We start from the raw sequence: 21,031 nt of genomic DNA, 5'->3' as shown, positions 1-21,031 counted from the left end.
TAGATGTAAATTATATATTCTTTTAAAAAAGTACCCTATCTTAAAAAAATTAGTTTTTAATATATAAACAAGTTATAAGTTTAAAGATAATACATATTTTACATTCGTTGAATAATAAAACATGCGAACTACAAACCTTTTTTCCGTCCCTTTATCTATTTATATTATTTAAATTTCTTCAAAGTGTTAAATTTTAATTAATAACAATAACAAGTCAAAACATAAATGATATGTGTTTTAATAAAAAACGTCTATTATATACTTTTTATTCTAAGTACTCTCTCAAACTCTTTAAATAAAATCGTTAAAGAATTTTTAAATTATATTATAATAATATTATTACATTATAAAATACCTACAAAATTGTATATTTTACTGGATGGACAGGATGGTTCATCAAGCATGCTCACCCCCATTCTTCCTTTAATAATGAATGTATTCAAATTCTTATTTTAAGATCTTTTAAATATATTTCAAAGACCATATTTTCAACTTCGTGAATTTTTTGTACGTTTTAAAAAGTGTCATGAGGCACAAACTTATGTTTTTTTAAAATGAGAACTCCCTTTTTTACTATAAGTTATTTAGTGGATAATTTTTTTGAACATTTTGATGATAATCCTTAAAATCTTTAATAGACAAAGTCGAATAACTCAAAAACTATTCATTCAAATATTAATTCTGATGTTAATATTTTCAGAAAAGTTAAGAGTGCTAATTTAGAAGACAAATCGGAGGTTCTTATTTGAAAAACTGAAGTTTATATCTACACAAAAAACTCTAAAGTAGTACAAAAAATCTAAACAATTTTAAAACAATAGGGTCCTTAAAAATTCCAAAAATTTGATTTTAAACTACATTAACAAAATTGGGGTGAGCACTGAGCATGCTCGGTGAATCACGCCAGTGGCGGGTCCAGGGCTTAATTTATTTTTGTGGGGGCATGCAGGGGGCGAAAATACAAAAACTACATACATTTGATACAAAATTGGCTAAACACAGTGTAAAACAAAGGGAAACTACGATGATTGGAAGGGGGGAAATGCCTTCTTACTGTCTGAATCACGCTGTATAACAGTGGTTTCTGATATATTATATTAAGTATACATATATATATATATAATATATGTTGTTTTATACCGAAAATGAAAAACTTGATATCATGTTTAATAAATGAGAAAGCTATGTTGTAGGACTCAATGTAATATTTAAATAGAATGTTTGAAAATTGTTCAAATAAAAATAGTAAATGATTTAGGTAGAAATTGGCTAATTCCGAGAGTAAAAGGAAAGTTTTTGTGGCTTGATATCGTACATTTTCAACATAAAATCAACATAAAATCGTCCGTACATTTAGAATAGAATTCATAATATATTTACGACATAAATGCACAATGATTACAAAAAGTAAAATAATGTTACATATTTAAGAGAAGTCTAAGAGCTAAACTTTTCTGTAAAACTAGTAATAATTATTACCCCTTAATTAACATCAATATTTTATTGAATTTAAAGTTTAAAGTGATACTGTGTAATTTTGTGCCTGAATGCATTAAACAAAAATAGATAAACATCTGAAACATCCAAGTTTATTCAATTAAAAAGTTATTAATAATATATTATATTCAATAAAGTCAATAAAGTATTTTGTATTCGTTTTGAATTCATTCATACAAATTACCAGTTTATATTTTAATTCGTAACACAGCAAACTGCATAGAAAAGTATAATGTAAGTGTAAAGTAGTCATCATTAGTACTGGCTATTAAAATAGATAAAATATTTCAATAATTTACTGTAATGATGATGAGTGAATGCGTAATAAAAGGGGAAGCAGAGAGGTCACCTGTATATGTTTTTAAAATTTCACAGATTAACTATTACCTATATACCTATAGTATCTTATAAAATTATAAATCACTGGAATAAACCGATAATATTTGTTTTTTAGTAGAATATTTTGTTTTTAGTACTTAACTTACTATTTACTCAATGATATTATTACTATTATACTGCAATATCATTTTATTTACTGTTATAGAATATTACTTATGTAATTATTTTGAAACAGAATTAAGTTCATACAGACGTTCATTATATTTTAGTAGGTACATATATTTATGTAGTAATGTATGTTTATTGCAAATAAATAATTACCATTTATATTTTTAAAGGTGGAAAAAATACACTGGGTTGCAAAATGTCTGTATCCGGCAATAGGTTGTTTTTAGAATATGTATCAAAAACAATATAGTTAACATTTAAAACTTTGGGAATGTGCCATGCCTTCTCAAATACGTACCATCCAGGCCTTCCAGTCAATATCTCTTCGTCAAATAACATCTGCTCCATGGTAATCTCAAACCTTTCACTACACAAAGATCTAAAAATTGAATCAGTCTCTATTCAGCCAAAAACTATTACAAAATATTCCACACTAAATATTTCAACCACACAAATCCACTAGTACCTATCTAATTTAGCCAGTGAATCTATCCCAGATAACCACCCCCCCCCCCCCTTACCATGTTGATTAAAAAGACACTGGTGTATCGAGATCTCTTAAATCCCGAACTGTATTAATTAAAAATAATAAACTTTCCCCCCTCCCAAGTAAAAGGGTTTACATAAAGGAGGGCCTCCCTCATCATGAGATTTCTTGTTGTTATTTCAATCTTAAGTTATTAAATTTACTGATTGCATTTAAAATATTACAAATTGTAAATATATTATTTAGTTTGAAAAAAACAAAATTCAAAACTACCCGAATGACTGAAATTTATCGTAATGATGATTTTTAGCATTTGGAGTGAATAATTAAAATGCATTAATTATGTTTCAAAACTCATAGATGGACGTTTGATTTTAGTAAAAATTGTAATTAAAAACTTTTGAACGTGCATATTTTAAATATTATCAATAGAAAGAAAAAACAAAACCAACATCATACTTCAAAATAAGCGGAATGTCAACTGTTTTAAACCTATTTTTCACACCCACTAAATACTTTGAGCTAACTTCATAGTCGATCTTCTTGTCAAACACTACAAAGAAAAATATGTTTTTACTGAAACTTGATCTAACCTGATATAACAGATTAATGAAGTTTCGATACTACTCAGACTTAGAAAATTGTTACTACGGATAATACTATTGTAGTATTCATAATATTATATGTGTTATAATGTCATAATATTATCTAGGTTAGGTTATACTATAACAGGCTTTATAAGTTATTACTTATTATAGTTATTAATAATTATAACTATCAAATTGCCCAAACAAAATTACGAAAAATACAATCGTTTATTTGACATAGGTAGTACGTACACGACAAATTTGCTGATCAATAAAATCATTGGTATAGGTACCTACTAATACAAGCCATTTTTTCCAAAGCATTTTTATAGTACAAAACTCAGCTAAAAATAATGTTTATAAATAATGGTTTTCCAAATAACTGTACATTAACTTTTGACATATTTTGTGATTTTGTAATATTTAATATTTTTCTGTACGAATTATATTGGATACACTATGCCGTCCTAAACCGGCGGTATAAAAGGCTTAAATAAATATTCCATGGAATACAAACTAAATTAATTCATAAGCCCCACAAAAAGTTCTATGAAGGTAATTTAACGTAGGCAACGGAAATGTAGGAAAATATGTTAGTGAACGTTTTCAGAGTTATTATTCTAACTGATCGTTTTCGCGGTGCCTCCGTGTAGGTGTATATGTGTGAATTTAATGCGTGTTTAACGTGCTCATGCCGTTATTCATCTTAAATTTACCATCGTATATTTTCATTGCCGTTTTTAACATGCATCGGCCGTCGATTGTAAAATTGTGGCCCCCACACGCATTTTATGAAACTATATTACTCGCTTCGCACATGCCAATGTATTTTAACGACCCGGCAACATACGCCATGGCCTGCGATGTAGGTTACAATTTTAATTTACTCGAAACGTTTAGGCGTTTAACGCGCAGACCTGCATAATTGTTGGAGCATTTTTGTAATTACATTTTCATATGTAAAATATAGAAAAACATTAAGTTGATATTGACTGAAAACATTATTGACGAGCATGGCGCAGAATGTTAAAGTATAGACACCACGAGTACTAAAACATTACAATAATATGGTTACCTGTGGTAGGTACTCGATGTGCAATTTAACAATTCAAGTTTTTAACGATATTACTGTTTTAATGATTTGTCAATATACTGTAATTATGCATTAAAATGTGTTGGTTTAACTGTCTCGTACTAAAGTCAAATAATTGTTAAATATAATAAAACTGAACTCAAGAACATTCTTGGTAGCTAGCAGGTTATCTATCATTTTTTTTTTTTTAGTAATATTTTAATATATTATATTGTATAAGCATTAAACAGTTAACAATATTAATAGCTAAAAGTATTAATATCAATTAAAATTATTATTTTATTTAATAAATAAAATTCAAATATGGCATATCATATTAATATGTAATATTATGTAAACTACTATAGATATGAAATAAATAGTTTTGTGTCCTGTAGATTCCCAATAAATATAAATTGGCTCTTAAACTTTATATGATTTCTTGGGAAACGACATATAACATATTATTTGATTCAACATAATATTCGATTTCATAACTAATTTATAAAACTATATGCAATTTTCAGTTTGGGTCCTACTCTCTCCAACACAATCACACAGCAGGATGATATAAAACTTTTTAATAAACCCTTCAGAAATGATTACCTTCTTTTCGGATAATATGTATATACCTACAGTTTATTTGTATAATAATAAAGATATTTAATATATATATATATATATTAAATATTATTACTTTTTTTGTTATTATAGACATCTGAGATCAAAACTTTTTGTACCATGAATTTTAAAAGTGGCTGTATTAATGAACTTATTTTAATTAGCGTTCAAATATTTTATTTTATTGTTTATAGAAATTTCTATACAATTGATTACTTATACTTATCTATATTGTTGTGATTTATATTATTTTTTGGGTTGAGCATCAACTACGGGGTGATGAGCTTACATTATGCATTTTAATATTGGATTGAAATAATTCATTATAAAATTAGGTATAAATTAATAAAAATATCGAACAAATAATATTCACTTTTTGCACCGATTGTATAACTTTATTTAACGTGTTCATAGTTATATAATCCAGTTTAATTGTTATAAATCATACATTATATACCATAAAATAATATAAATATATGTACCTATCCAGAAACATTATTACTATTAGAGGTAAAATAGTAACTTGCTACAATTAACTAGTATTTAGTTCAATCAATTTCCTAGCAAACAATAACATTATATCATATTATATTATTATAATTGTTTAATATCAATTTCACGATTTGTCTCGATGTTCAAGCAAAAGTCTAGCGTCAATCCAGCCATATAGTAAAATATAATGTTTGGAAATCACGACTTTTATCGACTTCTCGGAAACCATTATTTTCAAAAATATTTTTAGTAGAAGATGAGCTCATTTTAAAAAACGTGGCTGAAATATAAAATTTAGTTCCACGTGGTACATTGTATTTACAATTCATTACCCATACAATATTTTTGCTAGGGATTGATTAAAAGTCAATTAGTTCTATATACATTTTTATGTTTATGCTGATTTATACAAAATATTATATTATACTCGAGATAGGTACAGGTAGGTTGTAAAAATGAAAAATATTTATAATTTTACGTAGACTTGGTGTTCAACTTTTTAGTGTTCCTAAGCTTTCTTCACTTTCATAAATTGTATTCGGTTTTCAGAAATCAAATTAAAATGTTATCATGCATTAAAGTCGAGGTCAATATGACTTAATTTTATTTAAATTGAAAAAATATATTTTTTAAAGAAACCCGAATCACATTATTATATTATATTTATTTTGATAATTTAAAATATTTTTTCAAAAATAGAATCTTACTTTTCGGGGTTAGAAGTCTTTAAATAATTACAAGTTTAGACACTTAGTATTGGCCTTCATTTAATTAATATAGGTAGTAGGTACCTTACCTATATTATAGGTACCTTACCGTATTTACTGGGATGCATTACAATTGATGATGTTTTACTAACTATAACTACGCCATAATAGTATGTAACATAAATAACCACAGACCTAAATTGAATAATATTAAATGTTTAATAATTATATTGTTTCAGTAGTCAAAATAACAAATAATAATTTACTAAAATGTCAAATGAATATTAATAGGTTCATTTTGAATACTTTATGTACGAGGGAAATTTCCACTTAGTGCGGTGTATAATGTTTTATTGCTTTTGTTGATGAGGCACAAATGTATATTTGATTGGTGGGCGACGTTATTTATTTTTTCAGATGAAAAAGGTCATTCACATATCCTTCACTGTACCCATTTGTGATCAATAATATGTTTTTGGCAACAAAATATTTGTGTCCACTACAAGGACAATAAAAATATAAAAGATTTTTTACAATAATCATCTTACTCGGCTTAAATTCAAAGTATTAAAATTTGACAAAAACTTCAAATATTAATTAAATTTCATATTTATCATGCAGTATTCTGCTTTTTGACGTTTATGATATACGTCCATTTATACTATATGTTGCCATGTTGGTATATTAATTTGTATTTTATAAATATAAATATATATAAATGCGTTTGCTTATATACTTATCAGATGGCTTATTAGCTTCTCAGAATAATATGTAAATAATAATACATTTATCTGCATGCCCACAGGTCATAAGTTGTTTTAGGATGTAAAATAATACAATATACGAAACAGTTTCGACTATTTTTTCTTTTCACACATACTTTCCGAGTCAATGCAATAATTGTTTATTGCCCAGTGTATTATCTAACATAATGTATTAATTTAGTTTAGGTATGGCTAATACTTTATACAAAATGCTGTATCACAATTTCTACAATATATCATCAGCCACTGCAGGTAATTGTAATTTATAATTTATATTTTATAATATTTCATCAAAGGCCATAACGCTCCGCTTATATAGTATAATATATAGTCCGTAGGTATTACTATGTGTGCTTGCCAGCTAATACCGTGTCAATAGAGAAAAACGACGCGACAAGTAATGTCACACAGACTATAATACTTCTAAAGCGTTTTTAATTATTTTCTAGATCCACAAGTGTTTGATGTAGTGGTCAAATTAAATGATCTTGTTTCGTTTAATTTGAAGTACATATTTCATATTCAAGCCGATACCTGTTTTTAGTCATTATGTATATTACATGCATACCGTAGTGCATAATTGTATGTAATAACAGTATTTATTAATCATAACATTTGTTTTTATACCAACTACCGTGGTATAAGTAACAGATATAAATCATAAATACTTAGCGCACGAACTTCTACAATTCGATACAAGGAACTTATTACACAACTGTTGTGCTCATTCACTCAGAGACGAATACTTACGTTTTTACTGATATCAAATAAACACGGGAAGTTATTGTAAAACAGTTTTAACATATTTTTGATAAGAACAAAATATATTGTAATTATTATTACAGCAACACATTATAGCTTATAATGGCCGTTGTTACCGAATGTCTTGTTTTCGATCAATAAAAAAAAAATATACATATATAATATATTAATATATATCGATAGATTTAAGATTACGATGTGGTCTAATAATATATAACTACATAAAAACGTAATTGTTATTATTTTCGTATTAAAAAAAAAAATCAAATTTACTGCTATTTAAATTACTTTTAAAAACACGTAGACTTTTCAAAACTTGACAAACTTCATTATTTAATAATTTTTTTTTTTTAAATCATTGTAGTTATTTTATAATGATATTTTAATCCCACAAAATAAATTGTGGTTGATTGTTACCTTAAGAGGTAATTACGAAAAATAAAAATAAAAAATGAATTAGACTATTATATAGTATAATGCAACTATATTAACTGAATAATTTGGGAATATCGGTGTTTTGTTATAAAATAAAAACAATTGATACCATATATTTTATCAAAAATAGATAATTCCATATTTTTTTTGAAATTTTTATTTTTGATTGATTTGAGCAACGCATGCTATTTGTTATGTTTTACAACTGTGTGTTTTTTTGTGTTGACAACATTTTGTGGAGCAAAAAAATTGAGTCAATCATCAACTTTGACCTTAATTTCGGGTAGAATATGTTATCTAGTTAGTACTTTCAGGGTTTAATACAGGGAAATTCATAGACATTTTTTAATAATTGGAAAAAACTAGTAAAACCAGCGTAATAACGGGAATATTTACGCACGACCCGCTTTTTAAAAGATCGATTTTGTGTTGTTGTTGTAATTCAAAAAGGAATAACCTTAGGGACTTAATTTGTATAGTAATTTAAAAATATAAAAAACTATATATATATATAAGCTTTTGAATATTTTTACATAAATGGATATTTAAAAAAAAAATAACGATTTTAGTTATTTTGATGAAATTCCAAAATGTTATCTGTAGAAATTTGAAACTTTTTGCACTTAGTTAAGTTTGTTATTTTTTATTATATACAATAAAATGTTTTTTGTAACATATTTAGACTAATATAGAGCTAATAGTGAATACTATGAATCACACCATTATTTGTTACGTGATATCAGTAATATAATATACGCGATGTTATTGGAAAGAGTATAGTTCATTTGCAGTGTTACTTATATAAATATAAATTACCAATAGTACCTACTACCTAGGTATTATAATAGATGTCTTTTAAAATAGAGACTGATCCACACACTCCGCTCGGATTTGTTTTTCATAATATATAGTTTAAATTTAACACATATAAATACACTATCTACCATATAGCAGAGCGAGTTACCCTTGATTAATGTATACTGTGTTTGTGTGTTAGGTATTTTGTCTTTATAAGTACTGTAAATTACGTAAATTATATGATATTATAGTACTATTGCTACTTTGTAATGTTTGACTTTTAATAACTTGTTCAGAAAGCTTAATAATAATAATAATACAATTTAATGAGTGGAAATCTTTTTGCTTCATTTATAAATTGTGCATTTTTAAAGAATATAAATTATAAGCTCGTTCCTTACTGTTGGATTAAAATCTTCGATAAATTAATTGTTTTCGTCTTTCGTAGTTTCTTCGATATTTAATGTTATTCATTATTACTTAGGGACTTCTATCACATACATTGTCTCATTGTCTGACATTGAATACATAAAAGTGGATCAAACTATTTTACTTTTATATTATCATAATATACAAAACTCAACTGCAGCCATCCCATACACTGCGGTCACATACGTACTGCGGTCGTTATCACACCCATACATATTTTTCGAAGTATGGGTCTTCATAATTTTTACCGACACAAATGATCTATTTCTTTGACAATTTTAATAACAATAATTGTTATCTTTGTTAAATAAGTTTGAAATGTATTTAATTAATACGGGGATCTTTGTAAGTTGAAGGATTATAATATAGTGATTGAAAAGTATCGAAAATAGGTACTTCAGAGCAAGTTTTTTTAATTTTTAGTATGTTCCAAGTTAATTGGTTAACAAAATTTTAAACTAAACATAACGATTTTTAGTTGTATGAATTGTAGGTACATAGTATTACATGAAATAATAATATTGTAATTATTATTATGTATGATAATGCATTTTGTTTTTGTAAAAAATTTGTTCAGCCTACCGTATTATACTAAAAATTATTTACAGTGTATATAATATATAATAAAATAACATAGGGTTTCCAGTTTCCAATAAGAACCATTTTTTATGTACACTGATTCATCATTGAATTAAAATTTAACAAAGAATCTTCTATGTTATGAGGTACCTATACTTGACACCTACCTACTGTACTGACTTCCCCGTTTTCTTAATTTTTATTATTGTCCAATATTCAACTTCAGCTACTATTTGATATACCTACATACTATTGTGTATGAGACATTTCTCTTTCACTACCTACATTTAAGAATAAAGCATAAACAGTTCAGTGAAGAGAAGTTGAAGCTATACCGAAAAGAAACCAATATATAATAACAAAGAGAGCATAGTTAAAGTATTAATATTAAGGTAAGATTTAGTGAAAACGGATAAAATAGTAGAGTAGTGAGAAGAAAAGACATTTGTAGATGTAAAGATCTTTATATGAAAGATAAAAACATTTCAACGATTAGAGAAAGAAGAAGAAATTAATGAAAAATAATAAGAAAAAAAGAGGAACTAGTGGTGAGAAAATCACAAATGAAAAAGAGAGTTTCTATTAAATAAAGTTCAAATTAATGTTTAAGAAAAAAAATATGTTTAGTACAGTATTATTATTATTATTTTTACAGTTATTATTGCGTATATACTTTTCATTGAAATTAGTCTATTCGTTTTCATTGATGTATTATTATCGTTTATGTACAACGTAAACAAAGAAATATTATTGTTTTTATATTGTTATTATGATGTAAAAAAAAGGGGGGGGCATAAAAAAGTCATGTGTGGTTAAAAAATGATAAATGATAAGTTTGAAGTATTTGGACTATGAGTGTAATATAATATATTGTGAGATGATGTCAACCAATAAAAAATAGCGTGTAACACGTAAGTAAGAATATCATAAGTTTTATAATAGAATAAACTAACTAATGTAATAATGTTAAATCATATAATAATAAAACGATAAACATAATATATTACTGCATTTTAAGACATTTCAAATTGAGCGTATAAACTACGAGCACATTTTTACATATTTCTTGAAATATAATAACGAATAATATCACTCACCTTATAATGAAAGTGCGTGGTTGGGTCCACTACGAATGACGAGCTCCAAAAACACTTTGACGATCTTTTTTTCTCTAGCTTAGCATTTGCCATTTTCGTCTCGAACCAGTCCGGTCCAGTGGATCTTTCGTGCACCTTTCTTGAGCTGCCCCATTTATTGGACTGCGAAAACAAACATTTCGTATTACAAAAAGACAGCTGACTGTGATATCTTATCTTATGTTTATTTTATATGATAATTATTTTTTTCAAGTTGTGGGTTGCAGGATATGATAGTGGTAGAAGCAAAGTAAAATGTCTGTGAAATATCAAAATTGCATAATATCATTTGATTATAGTTAATAATATAGTTGATTATACGGATTGTCCCAAAATGTATAACTGCAAAATAATTTTTATTGTTAAAAAAATAATCACAGTAAAATATAACATTTATATCAAAATTATAACATCACACGGTAAATGAATACTGTATATATCGTGAATAATTTATTCGTCTTCCACAATCTAAAATACTGATTGTCAGATTACGTTGTTGTACACATATAATAATAACAATAATTTGCTATTTGCTAATCATTTGCTTGCTTAATGCTTAGATACTCATTTTTTTGTTACACTCAGTGATGTGATTTAGAAATATTTAGTTACATACTTATAATATTATTAATAAGTTGAGACTACTAGGAAAATATCTCATTAATTGTATCCATAAATAAATAATCAAATGTACAACGAAATACTAAATGCTAATTTAATGTTTTTAGAATAATAAAACTCTTGAATGTAGGGTTTCTGCTTTATACCGAAAACGTAGTCCGAATAAAATACTTACCCAATAAGATCTTTTTCTGGCAATAATTATAACCACACATTATCGATATTTTCTGCAATTGACTTTCGAACAATAAACCTTTTTTCCAGCTTGGAACTAAAGAAATTTCAACGAGTTTCTGAATAATAATATATATGGATCATCATCAAAGGGCCTTTTGTGAACCTTTTACAAACTAATTATTAGCATTTTAAATAACCCAAATCAAATTAGTAAGTTTCTTTATTAAATTATTGATTGTGGATACTCCGGAATTTTTTTATTATATGTCTAACCTAAACAAAAAATTATTTTTAGTTACTACGTCAAAAAATAAACTTACGCACGCGTTGCCGCTTATTTAATATATTATCTTAAAGACCTAGATACATAATGATTTATCGTTTGGAAAACGAAAAAATATTATCGTCTCTTCAAATATTTACCAGTGAAATTGGAGAGATATATAATATTATAATTTGAAAGAAATGGGCTCCTAAGTGGTTTTCACTTACATTATACAACGATAGTAGTAATATAATGTGTCACTATTATCGAATAATACTTAAAAAGATAATAGAATTGAAACCTGCTCCTTCCATCCTTTAGGCTTTAGCCATTTATCATAACTTCTTATATATTTTGAGAATATATTCATTTTTTATGTGCTTACATATTTAAAGTCTATAAGTACTTGTTTTATGTTTATATTCGTATATGAATCAATCCATATTTATGTATTCCGATTAATGATATAACTATCAGAACAAAATCATACACTAGTATACGTCAAAGGTATACTGTTAAATTTCTAAATTATCTGTCATGTTATAATATTATAATTCGATTTTACTACTGCAAACATAATGAAAGCCGTAAGTATAAAGAACTTGATCGTGAAGAAACTGCATAATATTTTATGATGCCGATTCATACAGTTTTGCTTTTGATTGTGACTTAAATTACGCGTCATATTTAGGGTTCTAACTTTTGGTATATTTGTAAGCTTTAATATTCAGCGTTATTGTTAGTGGTTTAAAGTTTCCATTATGCCTAACTATTACAATATCAGGTATGCATGTATATGATAGGTAAAAGAAAAAAAAACGATATTATAATAATATTATGTCAATATGTTATAATCGTACTACAGATCTAATATTACAATTCATTTGATAATTCATTAGAATAATTATATTATACAGAAGCATATTGTAACAAATGAAAAATTATTCAAACGGAAGTGTATACATTAACCTAAGGCTTGTTGCTGTTAACGTAGTACACCTACCATATATATACGGTCGTTGCACATGTTAATATCACCCGTATTTCGTTTGTTTGATTACATTTGGGTCACGGTAAAGTTGTATTTTTTTTAAACAATTACTGCAGTGCAGTCGCACTGAATGAATGGAACGATAAAACAATTTGAAGAAATACATGTAGTTTGAGACTGCAGTGTTCATCATAATTTCCAAAAGATTTATCAACTATTAAACGTATGCAATATTAATATTAATATTTACATTATCCATATTCTATATATATATATATTTGAATTTATTTATTCCCTGATTGACGAAAAAATATCATTTTTCTTCTCTGCAGTGATGATAGGTCCTTCAATATCTACACATTGACGGCTTTAATATTGCCGGGGCTTGTTACCACGGGACGCGTACTTTAGGTACGTCCATTTGTTTTCTCCCATTTATTCGTCATATTATAGAATGTAATACAATACGAATTACATATTATATAAAATAGCTTAACAGGTGAGTTGATATCTTAGTTCCGGATTGCGCAGCGATAGGGGACTCGCACTTTATCCCGCCATCCCCTAGAAAACAAATAACCTGGTTGTCGTCGCGAATGAAGAGAAACAATTTATTTGACAGTAATCCCGTATCTTCAATGAGAGCACAGAACAGCCAGCTAATGGGAAGTACACAATATAGTTGATGGCTTGGAACCAGATGTACTACATCACTGTTCGTTCAAAACGTCTTTAAACTTACTGCATAGTGAGAAAGGAAGATGTGAGGTCAGGTATTTGTTTGGTAACAATTACGAGAGACTCTTAAAATACAGTAAAGTGCACACACTTACACAATTAACGACAGTTTGTATTAACTCAAACTTTATCAATTTTGATTATTATATAGCGACGCAATAAACTACCGTAACACAAAATAGTTATTTTTTTTTCCTCATTTTACATTCAAAATGTTTAATTAATGTATTATAGATTACATATGTCATATAGGATTTATAGAAAGTATAGTAATAGCTGTTAGTCTGCTACTTGCTGTTATATAATAAATTGTTTGAATGTTTTACTTTTGTGTAATTACCTTGTTCCCGCCCAATGGAATGTCAAAGTTACTTAATTGGACGAATATTTATTTGTTTTTTCATTTTTTATTATTATCAATAAGAATTTAAATTAGTGAAGTGTCAAAAAGTACCTAGTTGCTATATACAAAAATCTTCGTTCACTTCACTGCTCATTTGAACTATAAATAATTTTAATTGGTAATAGTATAATACATTTTATTCTATATAAGTAGGTACTATTCCGTACAATATTCGATATTTTATACATCAACATTTTAGCAAAATATTCTGCCTATAGCAAGTTTAGAAAGTCCACAAAAGATGATTAAGACAATACCTACATACAATTTTAAAAAAAACCGCATGACTTTTCCAAAATTAAATTTTTTGTAAAACTATGATTTTTGAGTGATATCTGTTAAAATAATCAAACTGTATAATATATATATCAAATCAAGTAATACAAAATGTATTACAAAATATGTAGTCTAATAAATGTGGAATAATATTGTATACACGTCATAACTCATAACGAACTAAAATTATTCATTTAAAACCTGTTTTTTGTTTTGAATTTTTAGTATACAAAAGTGTTGTAGCAGCTGCATGGTTATAGTAAACCTTGTTTGTTAATTTAAGAATAATTTTATGATGTTAAAAGGGTGCACATTGCACAATATTAGAATGTAAAAAAATATACTTAATTTGTTTTGGAAAATTAGGCGATTTACCTTATTAGCAAACTAAATACATGATTTAATTAATTTGAAAATGTTGTTATGTATAATTTTTATTTTTATTTTTATTTTATTTTAGAAACATTCGAGAATGTTTCTAAGTATATAGTTAACCTTTGTTATACTTATTTGAGTATATTAATTTGAATTTGCAAACTAAAATAAATGATCCAATTGCCCAATTAGAAACGTTTGTCAGTATATTAATATAATGAATGTCGATTTTATTATTTTATTCATTAAAACAACTATAAAATGTTTGAATAAATAATGTTTTAAAAATGATATTGCCCCATGTGTCATTATTTGTTTTCTATTAGAAATAACACGGGGTTCATAAAAGTTTTACAATTTATATAATCATTACTATATATTAGTAATATAGCTTGCGAAAATACAATATATACGCATATTATGTTATATCTACGATATAAGTACCTACTAATAATGTGTTTGTAAAATAACATCAGTCAAAGCTCTTTATTATATTATCGGTAAATGACCACCACGTGAAGGGGCTTAAGAAAAAAAATCTATAGAAGAGAAACGATTTGTTTTAACCCGTCCACGAGATTGGACGACTAAATTAAATATAATAGGAATAGCCTGCTATTGAAATCCGTAAAATGATATGCATATGACGTGTCAAATAATATCAATTAGTATAATACATGTCAGATAAAAACAATACTAAATCAACAAAAGTTTCTTTTTATTGGATACTTTGTAACTATTTTTATTATTTTACAGGTTTCTAAAACTGGGATACCAAAATGTCAACTCAGTCTTCTGTTGTTGTTGTAAACGATTTCTGCTATGCACAATACTAAAAGTAGGTATATATCACTTTAACTAAATTGTTTGTATTCAATAAACTGTTTGACATAACTTGATGTTAGTTAGTTCCCTTTTAAAAGAATTTCGTTCAGTTCCTCATTTATTTGTAACATAAGAACTCGTTCCAGATCCTTGTTCCTTATTCAAAGAAGGAATTCAATCCAAAATCAGTTCCTCTAAAAAATGACTCGTTCCATTTTCGTTCCTTTTTTTAATCAAGTTATCAAATAAAAATTGTGGTTCTTAGAATAATTCTTTTTTTATTTATTATGTTAGGTAAGAACATCGATCAATGAACTAGCCACAAATCAGCTATAAAAATACCTTTTTACTTATTAACGCGTAACAAACAAAAAAATCTATATTACAATTTAAAATATGTTTTTTTAATATTTAAATGAACTGTGATTTTCATTCAAGTTTCTTAAAAAAAAAGAATTCGTTTATTTTATATATTTTTTTTTATTTTGAAAGGAAGCTGTTATTTTTTCCAAGCTTTGTTTCTACAAAAAGAACTCATCCCAGAAATCCGTTCTTTTTAGAACGAGTTTTTTCTCAACACTACTTGAAGTATTTTTTAATTTTAGATCACTGATTAAGCTTGAAATCTGGTATAATATTATAATTTATACTTGTGTTAGAAAATAATCAACATAATATTATTAAACTTATTTTAAGAATAATTTAGTAGAACATCGAGCGTTAACATAAAATAATTTATGTGTTTTGATTGATTTTCTTATAAATTAATGTTAATTAGTTAATGTATAAATGCAACATAGGACATTTTTGGAAATCTGTAAACTTCGTAAACTAATTATTATAGAAGCCATAAAAAAATATATATTCATACACTACTTATAAATATCTAAAAAATATTTTTTCACACATTTAACTGTTTATTGAAACAAAACTAATTATTGTTTTGGTAACGTAGTATTGTAATATTCACTAAAAGGTTGTGAACTACCTAAGGTTTTTTTTTAATTTTAATTTTTTCTTATATTAAGTAAAATATGTGGTGATGAAGATATTTGTAAAAACTCTATTAAAGATATATTCGTAAATTGTAACTATGATAAAAATAATAAGACACGATTCACAGAATGAAGAAACCTCTCATTGGAGGAATTTCGAGAAGAACGTAGGGTTGATATTATTTAATTTTTAATTGCTAGATAGTCTTGATAAATATAACACATGGGTCACGTGTGCAATGCCACATCAAGCAACAAATTATAGGTACAGAATACGTCGATGTACATAAATATTTTGAATAAACTGCCAAAACGATTTTCGTTCAACGTAATAACCATTAGAAAGAAGCGTTGTGAATCTTTATTTATTTAACCGTGCAAAGTTTAACCGGTTACTCTAATATATACGCACGATATATAATACTATAGTATTATTAAATTTCTCAAAATGTCAGTTGGAACATAGTTTTCAATTTAAATAGGGTTGGTATATACATACATGATTGCACTTTTAAAGATTTGTCGAGAGAATGAAATAACGAATGAAATAACACATTTAGTTGGCAACTGTTGGCCTTTTTAAGACGGAAAACGAAGCGCTTACGTTCATCCGTTGACATTACAGAACGAAATATATTTTACCAAGCACGAGCAGATACACACGTGGAGCAATTAACTACGCGTTAAAGTTCTCGTCAACGAAACCCCATACTTCAGCGATAGTTATACGAAGACTCACTGGCAGTTCATATTATGTGGATTCGTTGTTAAGAAAACGGATCGATTATTTGGTTTTCCGTAGTTAAATAAAGTATTTTTTTGTACATCCGTCAACGAGTTGGTTTCACGACGTTCGATTTCTCTAGGAATTGGACCGTTATGTTATGTCACTAGGGAAAAGTAATTGCAGTTATATTAGCCTTTGCATCACTAGAAAACAAACGCTATCCCACTCGATCACACGGCGGGTCGCCTGGAAGTGTAATGATACTAATAATTTCTGTTTGATAAAAAAAGCGATATAATATAATTCATTTTTTTCGTTGACACAATATCTTCTGTGTTACACAGGACCAACTAATAAAAATTGCGATTTATAGCTTTCAAAATAAATGATTAATATTCGTCGGTATACGAATGAAAATATAATTTAATATTTTTCGTTGTCTCTACAACTTAGGGATTTAATAAATCAATAACAATTTTAGACAGTGAGATTATTTATAAAATATACAATAGGTAGGTTATGCGTTGTAAATAATATTATATATTTTATGAATAAAGTCATTATTAAATGGGTTAGAACATGACCAACGACCATCAATTTTAAAGGTGATTTTAACCTTAGTGTTATATTCTATATAAAATAGTATCTATATATAGAATAATTTAACAGTCGTATCATACGCGTATAGAGAAGTAGTTACATACAAAATAAATAAATAAAAACCATAAAATTATTTTTTAATGTATATTGTTGGTCAGTATTTTATACTTCGGTATTAACGATTGATTAAAATATGTGCAATTATTAATGGCTAATAAATGTATATATTTTATAAATGTTCATACTTATATTATGTATACCGCTAATTACAAATTTATACAGTTCAATAAGTATAATTTATATACATAGCTATATAATATGGATTGAAGATACTATATGTTTTTTATTTTTATATTCACCATCACTTGGAAAAATAATATATATATAATGCTGGACGCTAGTATTTTGTATCAAAACACAATTTTTTTAAACTCTAAAACTATACAATAATTATAAATTAATATTTGCATTTTAAGATTAAAAACATGTATCTTTGTTATTAAATATTTTTAATATTTATTTCATATTATTATACTAAACAGCCGATCTTAATTGTCTGTGAATTTTTTTTATATAATACGTCCACATTGATGTTATATTTTCAAATGTTTCCTAATAGATTAATAGACAAGAAAAATTAAAAAATATTTCATCTTTTTTATTACCATAGATTTTTTAAATTTGATTTAGAATAATGAATCTTGGTAACAATAAATACTACAATAGGCGGAAAAAAAATGAAAAATATTACGTGATTTCCATAGGTTTATTATAATTGCCTCAGGGTTTATAAGTGAAGTCATTTAAAATTCTACACCATTTGAGAATATATTTTAAACTTAAAAGGCTGAGTAAGCGATTGGGGAGGCGGAGCAATGGAGAATGAAACACTTCCCATAATTCGACAATAAGAATAAGAAAATCTTAAACCGCAGACCATAGTAATCTGGCTAAACGTTATGAATGTTAACGGATCCATTTCCACTTATATTCGGTCATTTTCTTTTTTTTATGTTTATATAAAATCACGTGCATTACATCCTCAATTTTTGTATGACTTTAATCCTGTCACATATAGCCGTATCGGTCGATCAAGTATTTTACGAAATTCCATTATTTTGTCCTTTACAAGGTCCTGAGAGAATATTATATTACATTCATGAAGGTGTTTTTAGATTCCAGCTGCAATTAAATTTTTGAAGGTTTAAAATCCCATAGGGATTTACAATTTTTTATAACATTATAGGTTTTGTGAAATTAACTATTTATGTTACACTAAAATAATATAAGTGAATTGGATTCAAAATATTGTTTGCTAATAAATAAATAAAATTAATTTATGTACATGTACACGTTAAAAACTGTATGATCATTTTTAAATGTACCTACGTAACAAAAAAATATTATTTGACAACAACAAACGAACTACTTAAACTAACTACCCAGCTAACACAAAAATGGGACCCTTTACCGCACTATATAACTATTTAATTTGTGTAACCTTTTGTATATAATATATATACAAAATTAGAAAAATAAATAATCTTTTGCGCTTTCCATGATATTAATAATATATCAAACATTTGCACTATAAAAAAACTTATCAGGATACTTTATTTCAATTTAATTTCACTCCCGTTATATATCAATATATGTTGTGCTTATTTCACTTTAACGTAATAAAATTGACTTTATTCTTTTTGAAGTCTGATGTCATAATCAGATATTTCAAGTAAACATATAATTAAACATTGAAATGAAAGATTTAAAAACTATTCCAAAGCAAATTTACAGTCATATTTTATATATAAGCAACTTTATTATACTTCATAATATCATTAATGTAAATACGTATAATTTATGATCATAAACTAATTAAATATCATGATAATAATACGATACCAATACTAATGTTAGGTACAATATTTTTAGATTCTGGGCGGAACGGTAAATGTATTGATTTTACAATGATGTGTGTTTTTGTTTTTTTGTGTCTGTCATCACCTTTTAGGACAGTAAAGATGCTTGGATTTTCTTCAACAGCACCTTTTCTGATTGTAAAGTGAATCTATAGTTGATACTCTGGGGGCGGGAAAGGGGGTCAAATGTAAAAACATCACAATATAGTTTAAAGCGCCGGAAGACCAAAGAAAATATTAATAAGCATTTAAAGTTCAAACTTTAACAAAATACGTAAAAATCACAAAAATGTACAAATTATTTTGGGTTGGAACTCGTAAAAACTCCCTCACTTAAAGAAAAGGAAAAATAATATTAAAAAGACTCCGCATCGGACACACTCGACTACCGCATGAATATCTCGTGGCAAATGATGAAAAACCTTTAATTTAAATATTATAATTATAATAAAAAAATACATTAAAAAAATAATTGTAATTATTATAACAGCTACAACTAACGGCCGTTGTCACTGATGTTTTGTTTAAGGTCAATAAAAAAAAAAAACAATTTAAATATAATTTATATATAACTTTATTTACCTAATAGGAAATATAATAAGATTCGTTTTAGGTATTATTTCTATTAATCCAAATTATGTAACATGCATAAATCAGGAAAAATCAACCTCATATTGTAATTTTAGTAGATATTGATGGATTTCCTAATTTATTATAAGCTTATAAGAACTAGTTATTTTTTAAAAAAATTTAATAGATTTTTTGAAATTTATTTCATACAACTTTTTGTTATGACATAATGGTAAATTAGCTAATCTTATTATATATTATGTTTTTGTTTTTAAGTAATATTTTGTGTAGGACTAAATAATTTTTAGCTTACCATAAGTATTCACAATTTTGAACTATTCACAAGTAAACAAGTATTTTTAAGCTGTTGATATACCTAAATATATTCTTAAATGTTTTTATAAAATAAATATTTGTTTAGTGATTGCTATAATAGTATTTAGGGATCAAAATGCCTGAAAATTTCCGGAAAAATTCGTGAAAAATTCGGAAAAAAACGGTATTTTTCTCAGAGCCTCGGAAAACGTGGAAAAATTGGAGAATATTGAAATAATACATTTCCGAAAAAACCTGTTTTTGGAAAATTAAAAAAAAAACCGAATTTTCGGAAAATTAAAATTTTATTTACGCTTAAAATTAAATAATCTACCTATGTAAAAAAAAACCATTTTAAAAA

At 26.3% G+C, this 21,031-nt stretch overlaps 1 protein-coding gene across 4 annotated transcripts in view; it reads right to left on the bottom strand.

Moving 5' to 3' along the window:
• The window catches only part of LOC100162601 (cyclic nucleotide-gated cation channel subunit A-like), a 207,743-nt gene that overhangs the window by 79,832 nt on the left and 106,880 nt on the right, over window positions 1-21,031 (bottom strand). For all 4 annotated transcript variants that reach the window (XR_003839447.1, XM_029489432.1, XM_029489431.1 and 1 more), the window contains one exon: window positions 10,835-10,996. Coding sequence is in view for 3 of the 4 variants with exons in the window: in XM_029489432.1 (XP_029345292.1) it covers window positions 10,835-10,996 (162 nt within the window). In the remaining variant the exon portion in view is untranslated. The remainder of the gene's footprint in view (window positions 1-10,834; window positions 10,997-21,031) is intronic.

This window comes from Acyrthosiphon pisum, chromosome A2 (genome assembly GCF_005508785.2).
Source record: "Acyrthosiphon pisum isolate AL4f chromosome A2, pea_aphid_22Mar2018_4r6ur, whole genome shotgun sequence".
NCBI lineage: Eukaryota > Metazoa > Arthropoda > Insecta > Hemiptera > Aphididae > Acyrthosiphon > Acyrthosiphon pisum.
Note: the sequence above shows the minus strand (reverse complement) of the source record. Positions and strands in the feature narration are given on the sequence as shown.